The 20,161-nt window shown below is 40.6% G+C and overlaps 1 protein-coding gene across 4 annotated transcripts in view; it reads left to right on the plus strand.

The window, feature by feature from the left end:
* LOC139761718 (uncharacterized) overlaps positions 1 to 20,161 on the plus strand; it is a 59,894-nt gene that overhangs the window by 39,137 nt on the left and 596 nt on the right. For 3 of the 4 annotated variants that reach the window (XM_071686103.1, XM_071686106.1, XM_071686104.1), the window contains 2 exons: positions 3,674 to 3,856; positions 18,491 to 20,161. The exon at positions 18,491 to 20,161 is cut by the window's right edge and continues 596 nt beyond it. In XM_071686103.1, coding sequence (XP_071542204.1) covers positions 3,674 to 3,856; positions 18,491 to 20,161 — 1,854 coding nt within the window. The remainder of the gene's footprint in view (positions 1 to 3,673; positions 3,857 to 18,490) is intronic. The other variant, XM_071686105.1, reaches the window with a different exon arrangement.

The following is a 20,161-nucleotide window of genomic DNA, read 5'->3' on the forward strand; positions in this document are numbered from 1 at the left end:
GTATTGATGGTCCCATTTCTTTTCTAGTTTTTCATACACAATTAGCCACATTCTAAAACGTTTTCTTATTCTCCCTGAAGTTTGCTGATACCCACTCACCCCATCTCTCATTTGCCCTGTTTCACTTCTTGCTCCCTCTTCTTGAAATCCTGTCTTTTTGTGTCTTGCAGCTTTCAGCTACTTGCGCTCCTTTCCTTAGAGTGAAGCCCATATGTCTTTTTCTCATTCACTTGCAACTTCATCATTCCACTTCTCACTTCCCTCTTTCACATTCCAATGTCCCACTTTTATCATGCCATTGACTTCTCTTACACATGTCAGTGCTGCTACCCTAAATACCTCCCATTCCTAACCCTTTCCCCTAGCTTCGTTCACTCTCATGTTTGCTGTTCTGAATTCAATCTCATTTGGTATTTCTTCACACAAGCCTCTTTTCTAAGCTCACTCACCTTCACCACCCTCTACCCTTCCATATTATTCCGTTTCTTTTGAAAACCTCTACAGATCTTCACACTTCCACCAAGTAATGATCAGATATCCTATCAACTGCCCCTCTCAGGACATTCATATCAAAAGAGACTCTTTTGCACACTTGTTAAGTAGTATATGATACAGTAATTCCTGCTTACCATATCTCATACTTACATACATGTGTGTGTATCCTTTTTGAACCAGGTACTCTCAATCAGTGGTCTTTTTTTCAGCATGCAGCTCCACATGCTGTTCACCATTTTCATTCACTTCATTGGTTACCCCTTGTCCCCAGTTGTTCCCTCAACTGCCACAACTGGTTGGCTTATGGGTTAGATGGGCTAGGTGAAGTGTTATCAGGATGGGCAGGTGATTAGATGATGGTTTTTGAAATGTTTCAGTGTGTTCCAGGTACTCCTTTTGTGGAGTGCAGGTTAGCAAAAGGTAATATATGTTGAGGTGAGCTGTTGTAGGTTGAGAGTCTGTTTGGCTAATTGTGTAGGTTTGGTATATTGAAAGGATAGATTTGGCTTATGACTGAGTCTGTTTGGCTAATTGTGTAGGTTTGGTATATTGAAAGGATGGATTTGGATTATGACTAATTCATCTCTGGGATCTTGGGTGTGATTGTTGAGCTAAATAGGATAAGGGGCATTGAGATATCCAGAGATAGGTATTAGGTGTGTTGGTAAAGTTCAGCAGTTTGCATATTCATTATATCTGGATGGGCATGTGGTAGGGGGTTATATCTTATGTTGTAGTTAAAACTTTTTTTTTTCATACTTGTTTCCCATTTCTCATGTTAATCAGATAGCAGGAGGAACAGATAAAGAAAAGGCCTCATTTGCTCACATCCATTCTATAAATGTCATATATAATGCAACAAAACCACTATCACTTGTCTATAGCCAGGTCCCACTGACCTTTCTGTAGTTTCCCATAGCTGCTCCATATGTCTTGGCTCAGTCCATTGGGAGTTTGTTGACTACTGTTACCACAATGTTTTAATTTACTCTATCCTGTGCATTCCTTTCACTCTCTTGCAAGTTCAGGCCCTGGGCACTTCAAATCTTTTCCATTACATCCTTCCATCTCCAGTTTGGTTTACCCCTTCTCCATGATCCCTCCACTCCTGACACATATCTTCTTTATCAACATGTCTTCATTCATTCTCTCCTTATTTTTAGACCATTTCAGGGAACCATCTTCATTTCTCTCAGTCATATTCTTATTACCACACCTCTCTCTTAACTTTTTATTACTTATTTGATAAATCCTCTACACACCACATATTGTCCTCAAACATTTCATTTTCAACACATCTCCCCTCATCGGGGAAGCAGATAGAAGTTAAAGCAAATACCAAAGATCTAAGAGCCATCATAAATGAGAAACATGAATTCAGTGACCATGTGTCAACTGATAAATGTCATGATTTTGAAATTTTTCTGTGGGAAAGTGAATGGGGTGAATAAGATGATCAAGGTTTAGATAAAAACTTCAGTACTTTTGTGTTGCATTTGCTTGGTTATTGGCCAAAGAAGCTGATATATATATGCCAGAGAGAATTCAGAAGCATTTTCAAGTAAAATTGAGGACATGGAACACCTTAACTACCATGAAAGATTTAAGAACTACAACTATACCATCTTGAATGAGGAAGATTTTATACAATTATCTATGTGTGGCTGCAGATCAAGGGACAGTGAATGAAGCTATTAGACCAAATGCCACACATAGAAACCAGTATTTATATCTGCAAGTGTTCTTGGGTCTATATAGGAAAGATACCAGACAAATATTTGAGTGGAGCGAGTACCAAAACTATCAGAAGAAAGCTTGATGTATGGCTAGAGAAAATCCAGAATGAACTACAAATGGATAACTACAGAAATGATATGGCTGCGGTAATGTGAACAAAGCAAGATGCATGTTGAGTACTATGAGCTAGCCTTACCTCGCTTAAAATCTCATCATGAGTACTTGTAGGTAGGCTTCCCTCCTCCTCCTGTTTGTTGTTGCCAACATGCCCCAAGCAAGATTCACCTCAAATATGTCCATTTTGGTTAAAAGGAAAAATGAAAGTTGTCTTGAATTCTTCAAGTCTTTTTAGACTCTTTTTAGACCTGCTTCTTAAAGATGGAAAGGGTATTGGGAGAAAGAAAATCAAAAGGAGGAAGTGAAGTCCACAGTTTCCTTGTTTGAGGAAAGAAAAAGGTATCATAGCAGTCGGTTCTTGTGTGACTGATCTATACACAGAATCTATGGGAAGCAACAACCAGTTGTGTGTTTTGAGTCCAAGCCATAGTGGCTTGGACACATCTATAAAGTTCATAGGAACAGTGGCGGAAATGATGTCTATCGAACAGAGAGAGGACAACGACATCTTGGTTGATGGAAAGGGATAGCCGGAAAGTTAATAAGGCAGAAAGATTTCAGTTCTATGCTGGCTAAGAGAGATGAAAGAAAAGCCACCTGACATAATCTAAGCATTACTGTATACAGGGGTTAATAGACCCCTGTATATGTGGAATTACTGCTCACATACACACCCCTAAAAAAAAGTAATGCCTCCAACTTCTGGGAAGCAGATTTTGCAGCATTGTTCACTTAGGTGCTCAGTGTTTCCAAGATAGAAATGGATGATATGGTTATGCTTGACAATTTTATGTTATTCCAGAACTGCATTGTAGCATCTTGAAATTTGATAGTTGGAAATTAGTAAGAGTTAGGGAGAGATGTAAGTAGTTGAATATAAACAGGGCACATTAGTGCTTTCATATTCCAAGATGGAGCACAGGTTCAAAGTAAGAAAGGAAGTTTGACATGACAGAATGTGAGTTTTGGTGTCAGGAGGAAAGGGAAAGTAGGTAAAAGTATTTACTGTGGAATCATTGGAACATGAGTCAGTATTGTTTTAGGGGAAAGATGATTTTTTTGAGATAAGAAAGGGTAGAGTATAGTGTAAAATCCTTAGGGACATGATTGTTGACAAGTTATTATGAAGCTGTTCCATCAGTGACAGTAGCGATGGAATGATCAGAAAGGAAACTGTTTATTCTTAATTTTTTCCTCTTCTTTTTGTGTGAGTGATGGACTCCCAAGCCCAGTTTTAGACTTATGATGGATTCTTTGTTTCTGTATTGTAAATACACAAATGATTTCATATGATTATACCCATTTACAAGTGTACCACTCTCAGCAGATGGTAAGAGAGAGAGCAAAATCCAAAACTGCATTACGCTGATAAATTCAGAAAAGCCTGAAATTTGCTTAGAAGCAGACTGTGAAAGGGATACTACTTATGCTGATGTTCCACCATCACCTCCACCAAAGCTAAAGAAACAAATTCCACCTTTAATTAAAATCAGTTCGCGGCCACCAGGTAAGTAAAAAGATGTTTTATTTGTTTTCAGTTTGAGTTCTGTTGCTGCACTTTTCATGGGTACTATGTATTGCCCTTATAGATTTTTTAGATACAATAAAAAGTGCTTTTGGAAAGAAATTATTGAGAGTTTAGATCAGGGGTGGGCAAAAGGTGGCCCACAGGCTGGATATGGCCCTCAAAAAAAATAAAATGTAATCCTGCCTGTGCAGTCATTACGATGTATGAATAAAAGACATTGGGTCTAAGACCGAGATTATAGCTGACACTGGGAGATAATGAAAAACAGAGAAAGGAGATTGAGTGTGGTAGGAGTGAGAGAATGAGAAAGGATGGTGCGGACTGTGAGTTGTCAACATGTCCTTCACTTCCACACACTCAACCCCTACTTAGAATGTATTTTTCATCATAATGCAAATTAGATTACTATATTCTTTTTATGTTATGTCTCTTTATATGGATAGATATAAATAAGAAAACAGTTACTGCATTTGTTGGCATATAAGACTCGCTGGCATATAAGATGCGTCCTTATTTTAGAAGGAAATATCTAGGAAGAAATTATTATTTTTTTTTTTTATTTTGCTTTGTCACTGTCTCCCACATTTGCGAGGTAACGCAAGGAAACAGACGAAAGAAATGGCCCAACCCACCCCCATACACATGTATATACATACACGTCCCCACACGCAAATATACATACCCATACATCTCAATGTACACATATATCTACACACACAGACATATACATATATACACATGCACACAATTCACACTGTCTGCCTTTATTCATTCCCATTGCCACCTCGCCACACATGGAATAACATCCCCCTCCCCCTCCTGTATGCGAGGTAGCGCTAGGAAAAGACAACAAAGGCCCCATTTGTTCACACTCAGTCTCTGGCTGCCATGCAATGATGCCCTAAACCACAGCTTGCCATTATTAAAAAAACATATCAATTAAGCATGCTGAAATTATGCCTTTTCCTATCTTTGTAATATAAAGATGTCCATACAGATTCCCAGATGACATTGTTTTTTTCCATAGTAGCTGAGATGGAATGGGCAACTTAAAGCCCTTATCATGGCTGAGAGTAACTGTGAATAAGAGCAAGGTACAGTAGGGTTGAGGGACAAGTCAATTGGGAGGTAAGTTTGAATGGAGAAAAACTGGAGGAAGTGAAGTGTTTTAGATATCTGGGAGTGGATTTGGCAGCAGATGGAACCATGGAAGCAGAAGTGTCACAGGGTGGGGGAGGGGGTGAAAGTTCTGGGAGGGTTGAAAAATGTGTGGAAGGTGAGAACATTATCTCGGAAAGCAGAAATGGGTATGTTTGAAGGAATAGTGGTTCCAACAATGTTATATGGTTGCGAGGCGTGGGCTATAGATAGGGTTGTGCGGAGGAGGGTGGATGTATCGGAAATGAGATGTTTGAGGACAATATGTGGTGTGAGGTGGTTTGATTGAGTAAGTAATGAAAGGGTAAGAGAGATGTGTGGTAATAAAAAGAGTATGGTTGAGAGAGCAGAAGAGGGTGTATTGAAATGGTTTGGTCACATGGAGAGGATGAGTGAGGAAAGATTGACAAAGAGGATATATGTGTCAGGTGGAGGGAATGAGGAGAAGTGGGAGACCAAATTGAAGGTGGAGGGATGCAGTAAAAAAGATTTTGAGCAATCGGGACCTGAACATGCAGGAGAGTGAAAGGCGTGCAAGGAATAGAGTGAATTGGAACGATGTGGTATACCGGGGTCGATGTGCTGTCAATGGATTGAACCAGGGCATGTGAAGCGTCTGGGGTAAACCGTGGAAAGGTGTGTGGGGCCTGGATGTGGAAAGGGAGGTGTGGTTTCGGTGCATTATACGTGACAGCTGGAGACTGAGTGTGAACAAATGTGGCCTTTGTTGTCTTTTCCTAGCGCTACCTCATGCACGTGCGGGGGGAGAGGGTTGTCATTTCATGTGTGGTGGGTTGGCGACAGAAATAAATAAAGTTAGTAAATATGATTATTGGTGCATATGCACCTGGGCATGAGAAGAAAGATCATGAGAGGCAAGTGTTTTGGGAGCAGCTGAATGAGTGTGTTAGTGGTTTTGATGCACGAGACCGGGTTATAGTGATGGGTGATTTGAATGCAAAGGTGAGTAATGTGGCAGTTGAGGGAATAATTGGTGTACATGGGGTGTTCAGTGTTGTAAATGGAAATGGTGAAGAGCTTGTAGATTTATGTGCTGAAAAAGGACTGGTGATTGGGAATACCTGGTTTAAAAAGCGAGATATACATAAGTATACTTATGTAAGTAGAAGAGATGGCCAGAGAGCGTTATTGGGTTACGTGTTAATTGACAGGCGCGCGAAAGAGAGACTTTTGGATGTTAATGTGCTGAGAGGTGCAACTGGAGGGATGTCTGATCATTATCTTGTGGAGGCTAAGGTGAAGATTTGTATGGGTTTTCAGAAAAAAAGAGTGAATGTTGGGGTGAAGTGGGTGGTGAGAGTAAGTGAGCTTGGGAAGGAGACTTGTGTGAGGAAGTACCAGGAGAGACTGAGTACAGAATGGAAAAAGGTGAGAACAATGGAAGTAAGGGGAGTGGGGGAGGAATGGGATGTATTTAGGGAATCAGTGATGGATTGCACAAAAGATGCTTGTGGCATGAGAAGAGTGGGAGGTGGGTTGATTAGAAAGGGTAGTGAGTGGTGGGATGAAGAAGTAAGAGTATTAGTGAAAGAGAAGAGAGAGGCATTTGGACGATTTTTGCAGGGAAAAAATGCAGTTGAGTGGGAGATGTATAAAAGAAAGAGACAGGAGGTCAAGAGAAAGGTGCAAGAGGTGAAAAAAAGGGCAAATGAGAGTTGGGGTGAGAGAGTATCATTAAATTTTAGGGAGAATAAAAAGATGTTCTGGAAGGAGGTAAATAAAGTGCGTAAGACAAGGGAGCAAATGGGAACTTCAGTGAAGGGCGCAAATGGGGAGGTGATAACAAGTAGTGGTGATGTGAGAAGGAGATGGAGTGAGTATTTTGAAGGTTTGTTGAATGTGTTTGATGATAGAGTGGCAGATATAGGGTGTTTTGGTCGAGGTGGTGTGCAAAGTGAGAGGGTTAGGGAAAATGATTTGGTAAACAGAGAAGAGGTAGTAAAAGCTTTGCGGAAGATGAAAGCCGGCAAGGCAGCAGGTTTGGATGGTATTGCAGTGGAATTTATTAAAAAAGGGGGTGACTGTATTGTTGACTGGTTGGTAAGGTTATTTAATGTATGTATGACTCACGGTGAGGTGCCTGAGGATTGGCGGAATGCGTGCATAGTGCCATTGTACAAAGGCAAAGGGGATAAGAGTGAGTGCTCAAATTACAGAGGTATAAGTTTGTTTAGTATTCCTGGTAAATTATATGGGAGGGTATTGATTGAGAGGGTGAAGGCATGTACAGAGCATCAGATTGGGGAAGAGCAGTGTGGTTTCAGAAGTGGTAGAGGATGTGTGGATCAGGTGTTTGCTTTGAAGAATGTATGTGAGAAATACTTAGAAAAGCAAATGGATTTGTATGTAGCATTTATGGAAAGAGGAGCAAGTATGCAGTCTGTTGTGGATGAGAGAGTTTGGGAAGTGAGTCAGTTGTTGTTCGCTGATGATACAGCGCTGGTGGCTGATTCATGTGAGAAACTGCAGAAGCTGGTGACTGAGTTTGGTAAAGTGTGTGAAAGAAGAAAGTTAAGAGTAAATGTGAATAAGAGCAAGGTTATTAGGTACAGTAGGGTTGAGGGTCAAGTCAATTGGGAGGTGAGTTTGAATGGAGAAAAACTGGAGGAAGTGAAGTGTTTTAGATATCTGGGAGTGGATCTGGCAGCGGATGGAACCATGGAAGCGGAAGTGGATCATAGGGTGGGGGAGGGGGCGAAAATTCTGGGAGCCTTGAAGAATGTGTGGAAGTCGAGAACATTATCTCGGAAAGCAAAAATGGGTATATTTGAAGGAATAGTGGTTCCAACAATGTTGTATGGTTGCGAGGCGTGGGCTATGGATAGAGTTGTGCGCAGGAGGATGGATGTGCTGGAAATGAGATGTTTGAGGACAATGTGTGGTGTGAGGTGGTTTGATCGAGTAAGTAACGTAAGGGTAAGAGAGATGTGTGGAAATAAAAAGAGCGTGGTTGAGAGAGCAGAAGAGGGTGTTTTGAAATGGTTTGGGCACATGGAGAGAATGAGTGAGGAAAGATTGACCAAGAGGATATATGTGTCGGAGGTGGAGGGAACGAGGAGAAGAGGGAGACCAAATTGGAGGTGGAAAGATGGAGTGAAAAAGATTTTGTGTGATCGGGGCCTGAACATGCAGGAGGGTGAAAGGAGGGCAAGGAATAGAGTGAATTGGATCGATGTGGTATACCGGGGTTGACGTGCTGTCAGTGGATTGAATCGGGGCATGTGAAGCGTCTGGGGTAAACCATGGAAAGCTGTGTAGGTATGTATATTTGCGTGTGTGGACATATGTATATACATGTGTATGGGGTTGGGTTGGGCCATTTCTTTCGTCTGTTTCCTTGCGCTACCTCGCAAATGCGGGAGACAGCGACAAAGCAAAAAAAAAAAAAAAAAAAAAAAATGAATTATGTACATGTGTATATATATATATGTCTACGTATGTATATATGTGTATACTGGAAAGGATCACAATTTTGCACGTGATCAAGATATTCCTATGAGCATCCGCTGCCAAATCCACTCCCAGATATCTAAAACACTTTACTTCCTCCAGTTTTTCTCCATTCATACTTCCCTCCCAATTGACTTGACCCTCAACCCTACTGTACCTAATAACCTTGCTCTTATTCACATTTACTCTCATCTTTCTTCTTTCACACACTTTACCAAACTAAGTCACCAGCTTCTGCAGTTTCTCACATGAATCATCCACCAGCGCTGTATCATCAGCGAACAACAACTGACTCACTTACCAAGCTCTCTCATCCACAACAGACTGCATACTTGCTCCTCTTTCCAAAACTTTTGCATTCACCTCCCTAACAACCCCATCCATAAACAAATTAAACAACCATGGAGACATCACACACCCTTGCCGCAAACCTACATTCACTGAGAACCAATCACTTTCCTCTCTTCCTACATGTACACATGCCTTACATCCTCAATAAAAACTTTTCACTGCTTCTAACAACTTGCCTCCCACACCATATATTCTTAATACCTTCCTCAGAGCATCTCTATCAACTCTATCATATGCCTTCTCCAGGTCCATAAATGCTACATACAAATCCATTTGCTTTTCTAAGTATTGCTCACATACATTCTTCAAAGCAAACACCTGATCCACACATCCTCTACCACTTATGAAACCACACTGCTCTTCCCCAATCTGATGCTCTGTACATGCCTTCACCCTCTCAATCAATACCCTCCCATATAATTTCCCAGGAATACTCAACAAACTTATACCTCTGAAATTTGAGCACTCACCTTTGTCCCCTTTGCCTTTGTACAATGGCACTATGCAAGCATTTGCCAATCCTCAGGCACCTCACCATGAATCATACATACATCAAATAACCTTACAGACCAGCCAACAATACAGTCACCCCCTTTTTTGATAAATTCCAGTGCAATACCATCCAAACCCACTGCCTAGCCGGCTTTCATCTTCCGTAAAGCTTTTACTACCTCTTCTCTGTTTTTTTTTTTTTTTTTTTTTTTTAATACTTTGTCGCTGTCTCCCGCGCTTGCGAGGTAGCGCAAGGAAACAGACGAAAGAAATGGCCCAACCCCCCCCCCCCATACACATGTACATACACACGTCCACACACGCAAATATACATACCTACACAGCTTTCCATGGTTTACCCCAGACGCTTCACATGCCTTGATTCAATCCACTGACAGCACGTCAACCCCTGTATACCACATCGCTCCAATTCACTCTATTCCTTGCCCTCCCCTCACCCTCCTGCATGTTCAGGCCCCGATCACACAAAATCTTTTTCACTCCATCTTTCCACCTCCAATTTGGTCTCTGTTTACCAAATCATTTTCCCTAACCCTCTCACTTTGCACACCACCTCGACCAAAACACCCTATATCTGCCACTCTGTCATCAAACACATTCAACAAACCTTCAAAATACTCACTCCATATCCTTCTCACATCACCACTACTTGTTATCACCTCCCCATTAGCCCCCTTCACTGAAGTTCCCATTTGTTCCCTTGTCATACGCACTTTATTTACCTCCTTCCAAAACATCTCTTTATTCTCCCTAAAATTTAATGATACTCTCTCACCCCAACTCTCATTTGCTCTCTTTTTCACCTCTTGCACCTTTCTCTTGACCTCCTGCCTCTTTCTTTTATACATCTCCCTCTCATTTGAATTATTTCCCTGCAAAAATTGTCCAAATACCTCTCTCTTCTCTTTCACTTATAATCTTACTTCTTCATCCCACCACTCATTACCCTTTCTAATCTGCCCACCTCCCACGCTTCTCATGCCACAAGCATCTTTTGCGCAAGCCATCACTGCTTCTCTAAATACATCCCATTCTTCCCCCACTCCCCTTACGTCCTTTGTTCTCACCTTTCCATTCTGTACTCAGTCTCTCCTGCTACTTCCTCACACAAGTCTCCTTCCCAAGCTCACTTACTCTCACCACTCACTTCAGCCCAACATTCTCTTCTTTTCTGAAAACCTCTACAAATCTTCACCTTCACCTCCACAAGATAATGATCAGACATCCTTCCACTTGCACCTCTCAGCACATTAACATCCAAAAGTCTCTCTTTCGCGCGCCTATCAATTAACACATAATCCAATAACGCTCTCTGGCCATCTCTCCTATTTACATACGTATAGTTATGTGTATCTCTCTTTTTTAAACCAGGTATTCCCAATCACCAGTCCTTTTTCAGCACATAAATCTACAAGCTCTTCACCATTTCCATTTACAATGCTGAGCACCCTATGTATACCAATTATTCCCTCAACTACCACATTACTCACCTTTGCATTCAAATCACCCATCACTATAACCTGGTCTCGTACATCAAAACCACGAACACACTCATTCAGCTGCTCCCAAAACACTTGCCTCTCATGATCTTTCTTCTCATGCCCAGGTGCATATGCACCAATGATCACCCATCTCTCTCCATCAAGTTTCAGTTTTACCCATATCAATCTAGAATTTACTTTCTTACACTCTTATCATGTACTCCCACTATCCTGTTTCAGGAGTAGTGCTACTCCTTCCCTTTCTCTTGTCCTTTCACTTACCCCTGACTTCACTCCCAAGATAAGGCAAGGCAGTGGGTTTTGGATGGTATTGCAGTGGAATTTATTAAAAATGGGGGTGACTGTGTTGTTGACTGGTTGACTGGTGAAGAGAGTGGTGAGCTTGGGAAGGAGACCTGTGTGAGGAAGTACCAGGAGAGACTGAGTGCAGAATGGAAAAAGGTGAGAGCGAAGGACGTAAGGGGAGTGGGGGAGGAATGGGATGTATTTAGGGAAGCATTTATGGCTTGTGCAAAAGTTGCTTGTGGCATGAGAAACATGGGAGGTGGGCAGATTAGAAAGGGTAGGGAGTGGTGGGATGAAGAAATAAGATTATTAGTGAAAGAGTAGAGTGAGGCATTTGGATGATTTTTGCAGGGAAGTAGTGCAGATGACTAGGAGATGTATAAAAGAAAGAGGCAGGAGGACAAGAGAAAGGTGCAAGAGGTGAAATTGAGGGCAAATTAGAGTTGGGGTGAGAGAGTATCATTAGATTTTAGGAAGAATAAAAAGATGTTTTGGAAGGAGTTGAATAAAGTGCGTGAGACAAGAGAAGAAATAGGAACATCGGTGAAGGGGGCTAATGGGGAGGTAATAACAAGTATGGTGGTGTGAGGAGATTGAGTGAGTATTTTGAAGGTTTGTTGAATGTGTTAGATGATAAAGTGGCAGATATAGGGTGTCTTGGTCGAGGTGGTGTGGAAGTGAGAGGGTCTGGGAGAATGATTTGGTAAACAGAGAAGAGGTAGTGAAAGCTTTTGCAGAAGATCGAAGCCGGCAAGGCAGCGGGTTTGGATGGTATTGCAGTGGAATTTTTTAAAAAAGGGGTTGACTGTATTTTTGACTGGTTGGTGAGGATATTCAATGTATGTATGGCTCATGGTAAAGTGCCTGAGGATTGGCGGAATGCATGCATAGTGCCATTGTACAAAGGCAAAGGGGATAAAGGTGAGTGTTCAGATTACAGGGGTATAAGTTTGTTGAGTATTCGTGGGAAATTATATGGGAGAGTATTGATTGAGAGGGTGAAGGCATGTACAGAACATCTGATTGGGGAAGAGCAGTGTGGTTTCAGAAGTGGTAGAGGATGTGTGGATTAGGTGTTTGCTTTGAAGAATGTATGTGAGAAATACTTAGAAAAACCAATGGATTTGTATGTAACATTTATGGATCTGGAGAAGGCATATGATAGAGTTGATAGAGATGCTATGTGGAAGGTATTAAGAGTATATGGTGTGGGAGGCAAGTTGTTGGAAGCAGTGAAAAGTTATTATTGAGGATGTAAGGCATGTGTATGAGTAGGAAGAGAGAAAAGTGATTGGTTCTCCATGAATGTTGGTTTGCGGCAGGGGTGCATGATGTCTCCATGGTTGTTTAATTTGTTTATGGATGGGGTTGTTAGGGAGGTGAATGCAAGAATTTTGGAGAGGGGCAAGTATGCAGTGTGTTGTGGATGAAAGGGCTTGGGGAGTGAGTCAGTTGTTGTTCGCTGATGATACAGCACTGGTGGCTAATTCGTGTGAGAGACTGCAGAAGCTGGTGACTGAGTTTAATAAAGTGTGTTAAAGAAGAAAGCTGAGAGTAAATGTGAATAAAAGCAAGGGTATTAGGTACAGTAGGGTTGAGGAACATGTCAATTGGGAGGTAAGTTTGAATGGAGAAAAACTGAAGGAAGTGAAGTGTTTTAGATATCTGGGAGTGGATTTGGCAGCAGATGGAAGCATGGAAGCGGAAGTGAGTCACAGGGTGGGGGAAGGAGCGAAAGTTCTAGGAGTGTTGAAAAATGTGTGGAAGGTGAGAACATTATCTTGGAAAGCAAAAATGGGTATGTTTGAAGGAATAGTGGTTCCAACAATGTTATATGATTGTGAGGCGTGTGCTATAGATAGGTTTGTGCGAAGGAGGGTGGATGTGTTGGAAATGAGATGTTTGAGGACAATGTATGGTGTGGGGTGGTTTGATCGAGTAAGTAATGAAAGGGTAAGAAAGACGGGGTAATAAAAAGAGTGTGGTTGAGAGAGCAGAAGAGGGTGTATTGAAATGGTTTGCTCACATGGAAAGAATGAGTGAGGAAAGATTGACAAAGAGGATATATGTGTCAGAGGTGGAGGGAACGAGGAGAAGTGGGAGACCAAATTGGAGGTGGAAGGATGGAGTGAAAAAGATTTTGAGCGATCGGGGCCTGAACATGTAGGAGGGTGAAAGGTGTGCTAGGAATAGAGTGAATTGGAACAATGTGGTATACCGGGGTCGATGTGCTGTCAATGGATTGAACCAGGGCATGTGAAGCGTCTGCGGTAAACCATGGAAATATTTTTGGGGCCTGGATGTGGAAAGGGAGCTGTGGTTTTCGGTGCGTTATACATGACAGCTAGAGAATGAGTGTGAACGAATTTTGCCTTTGTTGTTTTTTCCTAGCGCTACCTTGCGTGTGTGCCGGGGGAGGGGGTTGTCATTTCATGTGTGGTGGGATGGCGACGGGAATGAATAAAGTCAGTAAAAATGAATTATGTACATGTGTATATATGTATATGTCTGTGTATGTATGTGTGTATATATGTATACATTGAAATGTATAGGTATGTATATGTGCTGTGTGTGGACGTGTATGTATATACATGTGTATGTGGGTGGGTTGGGCCATTCTTTCATCTGTTTCCTTGTGCTACCTTGCTAATGTGGGAGACAGCGACAAAGTATGATAAATGAATAAATAAATGAATAATGAATGGGTGGTCCATTCTTCGTCTGTGTCCTGGTGCTACCTCGCTGACTTGGGAAATGGCGATCAGGTATTATGAAAGTAAAGTGACCTAGCCTGAACCAGATACTCATTTTATCAATCAACCCCAAAGAGTGGATGAGTGGCTCGGTTGACTGTGGACCAACTGCCACAACCAGTATTCGAGCATGTGGACCTGTCTCTTGGTGGCTCGTGAATGTACCATGGTCAGGCATACTGATCACTGCACCACAGAGGACCACATAAGAAGGCAATAGTAGTGAGGGTTACATATGTGTAGGAAAATGTGGGATTGCTTGATTTAAAGGTTGTTAGTACACTTGTAAAAAGATAACAGAACTTTTGAATACCTCACTGAACTTTCATATCTGTTGAGATTTATTTTAATATTCAATATTTGAGATATGCCAGTCACACTCATGATTGGACACTATACAACTGGCAGTGAATGTCAACAAAAGGATAACATAGAGGAACCAGTTGTGCCATGACCATTCCATGTGATCCCAGCAACAGACCAGTTTAATTTTGGTATATATGTACAATAGATTATGGTTACTAGGTGAGGTTAAGTGAGGATGATACAACCTGAATTCTTTTTATGTTGTGATATTGTGTATATTGATATATCGTTCAAAGAAAATATTTTAGTACAGACACAAAGAAAAGGAGTAAGATATTTAGTTTTTTCTGGGACCATCTCTGCTCTTTCATGAGTGAACTTGTGTAACATCATTTTCTCACTGATATGGAGTACACCACATTTTTAGTTGATGAAAAACAAAAATAATTTTCTAACACAATAATTAAACAGCCAACCTCATGAATGTGGTTGGGGAGAAAGATAAGGTAATGGTGGGAGAGCATGATATGATGTGAATTGGGTAGAGGGAGTAATGTCACTGCTGTTTCCACCCTCGTGCACACTATCACTACATTACAACAGCCTCTCATGGCTGGCTTCTTTGATTGATTGCTATTTTGTGAATTTCTTGTCCTTGTAATGTTTTATTCTATATTTGTATAAATCCTCCTATATTTATGTTCACCACAAACACGATAGAATCAAAATTAGTAATGATATGGAATAGAGGTGGATGATAAGGGCCTGAAAACTATTATTCATCCCATATTTCATGCTCACTTGTTCCACCCCTATGGGCCTGTACAGCTAGCTTCTTTGATTTGTTTTTATTATGTAAATCTCTTCCCTCTTTATGTCCAATATTTGCACAATTCATACTATTATTATTGTTCACCATAAACATGATATTATTGTAAATAGATGGGAGATGAGGGGGATTTCAGCCAAGCTGCATGCTTTGCCTTTCAACTTGGTGGATAATCTCCAAATCTAGCTAATCTAATGGCCCCTTCAGCAAATTTTTGGGTTGAATTCAAGGAATTGAAGTGATTTCTAGGACCTTCTCCCCACTCCAGTTAGAACTCACTACTTCCTCTCGCCTTTACGTTCTTCTTTACCTGCATGTCTGCTTCTACAGGTGAATTTTCTACTAAGCTTTACACTATTTTCATACAGTACACTTATATGTTATATTTACATTGTGTTGTTTGATTTGGTGTGTTGTGTATGTATTTGCCCCCAGATAGATGTTTTGAACAAGTGATAAGGATGGGTCTTGGATAAGTGTGCCAATATTCAGGAACTTTTCTTTTTCATCTAACCTTCTTCCTTACCTTTTTGTTTCAAGTGTGCTCCAAAAATTACTGATTTTTTTAAGGTTTAGAAAATATTTTAGAAATATGCAGTTAATGTAAATCTGAGTTATCTCAATGAATACAGAAATAATTATAAGAAATACAGAATGTACCATTATGAATTTTATGTTATTAAAATCATTAGAAATAGCAAAAAAAGGAACGAGGAGAATTGGGAGACCAAATTGGAGTTGGAAAAGATGGAGTGAAAAAGATTTTGAGTGATCGGGGCCTGAACATGCAGGGGGTGAAAGGTGGGCAAGGAATAGAGTGAATTGGATCGATGTGGTATACCGGAATCGACGTGCTGTCAATGGATTGAATCAGTACATGTGAAGCGTCTGGGGTAAACCATGGAAAATTCTGTTGGGCCTGGATGTGGAAAGGGAGCTGTGGTTTCGGGCATTATTGTGTGACAGCTGGAGATTGAGTGTGAGCGAATGGGGCCTTTGTTGTCCTTTCCTGGTGCTGCCTCGCGCACATGAGTGGGGAGGGGGATGTTATTCCGTGTGTGGCGAGGTGGTGATGGGGGTGAGTAGGGGCAGACAGTGTGAATTGTGTGCATGTGTGTATATGTGTGTGTGTGTGTGTGTATATATGTGTGTACGTTGGGATGTGTGGGTGTGTATGTTTGCGTGTGTGGATGTGTGTGTGTGTGTGTGCATGTGTGTGGGGGTGGGTTGGGCCATTTCTTTCATCTGTTTCCTTGCGCTACCTCGCAGGCGCGGGAGACAGTGACAAAGCAAATATAAAATATGATTTTATTACTTCTGACAGGGTATGATGTATTACTAACATTACCCCATAATGCTGCTGCTAGCCTTTGCTCCATGTACCTACATGTTTCTTCACTGTATAAAGGAAACTAGAAATGATATTGCATATTCTGATGTTCATCAGCTGTGCAACTGACATTTTTATCAGCAATAGCAAATGTCTGGGCAAGTGCAATAATAAGTAAGGGTGAAAAAATGGTAGAAAAGCAAGAAAAAATAACTGATGTATTACTGATACGTAGAGAAATATTTAAAGCGCTGACAGTTGAGTATCTGCTGAATCGATATCACTTTTGGTAGTGCCCAATAGATCTTTGCTAATTTGCCATTGATTGATGTGGGGCATATGCTGGAACCATGCCCTTCCCTGTTCTGTTGAATAGTTGATTGAGACTATAGGATTCTTTCTCAGTGATAATTGCAGTTGGTTGTGACCTATGTCATCTCACCACACCAATAAAGCATGCTTTTCAGTTTAAATGGTGGCAGGAAAAGGCAACTAGTACAAGTATGGCTATGGTTCCTTTAGGTAAGACATTGTGCTGTATGGGTAATTATAACTCACCTTTTTTCCATTGCAAATTACATTTACATGTGTTATGGCACCTCTGCATACTGATAAAGTGCACCTGTGAAACTAGATATGAGGAGGAAGAGGCAGTCTGCATAAGTACTGTTAGGGCCCCATACCTTAGAATGTAAAATTACAACTGGGGTCCTTTAAGGATTAAAAACATTTTGTTTCATATAATTTAGATATTTAGAATAATCATGTATATGAAATGCACTGTAAGTGTCTGGAAGTGTATTAAGATTTTTGTGAAAATTAGGTCGAGAAAGCATTTTGTGAAAATTAGGTTGAGAAAGCATCCCCAGGAATGTAATCCCAACCCCTCATCCCATTAAATCCTGGAGTGAATGAGATTTACTGACCATTGATTCTGCATGGTTATCTTTTCCAGGTACATATCTCCAGTGGTAAGCAGGGATGAGGTTATTTGTGTTTATTAGGAATGTTATTGGTTTATTTGCAAAAGCCATTTATGGGATTATATAAAACATTTTTGAGAAATTATGATGATTTTTCCACATTTGAGAAATTATGATGATTTTTCTGTGTCTGAATTCTGTTCCCTCCAGGAACTTCCATCAAGGGGGTGGCCACTGCAAAAGAGTCTTCACATCCCTGTTCTCACATGCCTCCCTTGCTTATTACATATTTGCATATTTTGCTTTAGGATTATCATTTTTGGAGTTAAAAACTTTTTTAGTGTACGTCCTACATGGCCAACAGAGTGAAATATATCCAGTTGGCCCCCAGATGGAAATAGTTGCCCACCCCTGGTTTAGTTAGTGCAGAGATGATAGTGCTGAAGCTGTTTCTGTACATATTCTTGCCCGTCAGGATAAGAAATAGTATATCATCCATGTTTTAGCTTAAAAGAGAATTATTAAGTACAGTAGAATTAGCTGGTATATCCTCTCTTAATAGTGATTGTGAAATTATGCTCAAGAAAGGTGGAATGTTAATGAAATCAGAAAATGAAATATAAGAAAATGAAGGTTAAGTGATAGAGTGGTAAAATGCTCAGATGTATAATAAACTGGATTGAAATTCACCTGAAAGTGACATGGAGGGGCACAGAATGGAAGTAGCCATCTCAGATGTAATGGAGTAAAATCTGGGGTGAAGAATATTAAAATAGATATAGTGTTGCAAGTATTTGAGGTAAATTTCCTTGGAGGAGTTTGAGAGATTAGAGAGTGCTTGTAAGAGTGAAAACAGATTTTCAGGGGAATGTATAAGAATGCTTTGGTGGGTGTATTGGGAAGAAATGCAATTGATAAAAGATTGGCTGAAGTAAGATTAGTAAGAATATGTTTATTGTAAGATGAGAATCAAGTACAGTAAATTAAAAGTTGGATTCAAATGAAAGGCAGTGGTACATTTTGTTAGAGATACATGTTATGAAAATTGGGTATAGTTAAGTGACTTAACTCTTTAGAGGAATATTTGGACATAGAGTAGGAATTGTCATTAGAGATAAGTAAACTGTTAAAGCTAAATTGGAAGTACTTTTATGAGAATATATTGTACTTTTACATTGCTAATGTTTTTCAGCCATCAAAACTCCTCTGAAGTGTCCTGAATGCCCCATGCAATTCTGCACTGTACGGTCACTTCTTTGGCACTTTGGGACACATGGAGCACAGTCTCGAGAAAATTGTGTACCTCCCATTCTTCTGCAAGATCTGATTGTACCCTGGGATAAGCCTACTGTGTCTTTATTCATTTCACAATCACCGGAAACTGATAAGATTGCTGAGAAGGCAGTGAGTTTAGCTGAAACAGTTGTGCCAACATCAGATGTAACAGGTAAAATAGATATGGCTAGTAAACAAGGTTTGACAGTAAGTGCACAGATAATAAGGACAGAAGACTACCTGGGAACCAATGGAGATGTCATTCTCAAAGTGCCAATCCCGAGGTTAAAGCCCAAGACCCAGGCTACATCTTCTGTAAAGAAAGACAAGTTTGTTAACATTTTGCCAAAAATGACAACTGGTGATGGACAAGCTACAAGCCATTCCATGCAGGCCAATCCACAACCTGCCATATTAAAACCCTCTAGTTCTTGTACACCACAGATAACAATACATCCGCAGAACAACAGATCTGTTGATGTTGTTACTGTAAAACCACAGCATCAGATTCCAAAAATCACAATTAGAGCTGATAATCCAGCACAGCAGGTTCAAATTCAACCAGTTGTATCATCATGTCAGTCAGCTATTCAAATTCAACCATTAGTTTCTTCTCAGTCTTCAGTCCAGATTCAGCCATTCGTATCATCGTGTCAGTCAACCGTTCAGATTCAGCCACTGGTATCATCTGTGCCCTCAACAGTCCAAATTCAACCATTAGTGTCATCTTCACAGTCAGGAGTTCCAATTCAGCCATTAGTTCCATCTACATCATCAACAGTCCAAGTTCAGCCAGTTGTCACAAGTACGAAAGCCACTTCTACTGCACCTAGTCACATTGCATTAATCCCTGTGGATAACTTAACTGCAGTAGGACAGAGCTTAAACCCAAGAGCATCCAAAATTAGTCATGCCCCTATTAGCATGATAGCCCCATCTCCTATTCCATCAAAAACATCTACTGCAGTTGATGGTATTTTGGAGAAGGATGGTTTGGTAATGATAAACTCTAACCTTGCTTTACGAATTGTATCTTCATTGCCCAGTACCCTTGATACTAATACCAGCACTACCAACACAACTACCATCCGGCCTATTGCTAGTCACTTGACAAACAACCTAACCATCTTACCTCAGGTGGATGGGAGTAAACTAGTTAATTCAAAGAGGGAAGGCACCAAGAATCCTGACATTCTTACCATTGTGCCTCAGGTTGACCTGAGTAAAAAGGTGTCATTGCTGAAAACTGCAACACCAATACCTAGTCCTCAAGTTGCAAATGCTCCAAATTCATCTGCTGCACCTTCTCAAGTTGTCAAATTGTATCTTTTACAGCCCAAAGATCCAAAGAATAATGATAATTCAATGAAATTTGGTATTACTGCAGAAACATCAAACAGAGTTAATGGAATAGAAATACCACTTCCAATTCCAAATAGAAAAGACAGAGTAAAGTGTGAAAATATGTTATCCAAAAACTTAAAGGAATCAGAAGATGAAGATGATGATGAAGGTATGGTAATTGATGACGAAAAGGAAGGGGAAGATGATATGATGGATCCTCTTAGTTTGTGTGCTGTGACAATGG

Source organism: Panulirus ornatus, chromosome 41 (assembly GCF_036320965.1).
Source record: "Panulirus ornatus isolate Po-2019 chromosome 41, ASM3632096v1, whole genome shotgun sequence".
In the NCBI taxonomy this organism is placed as follows: Eukaryota; Metazoa; Arthropoda; class Malacostraca; order Decapoda; family Palinuridae; genus Panulirus; species Panulirus ornatus.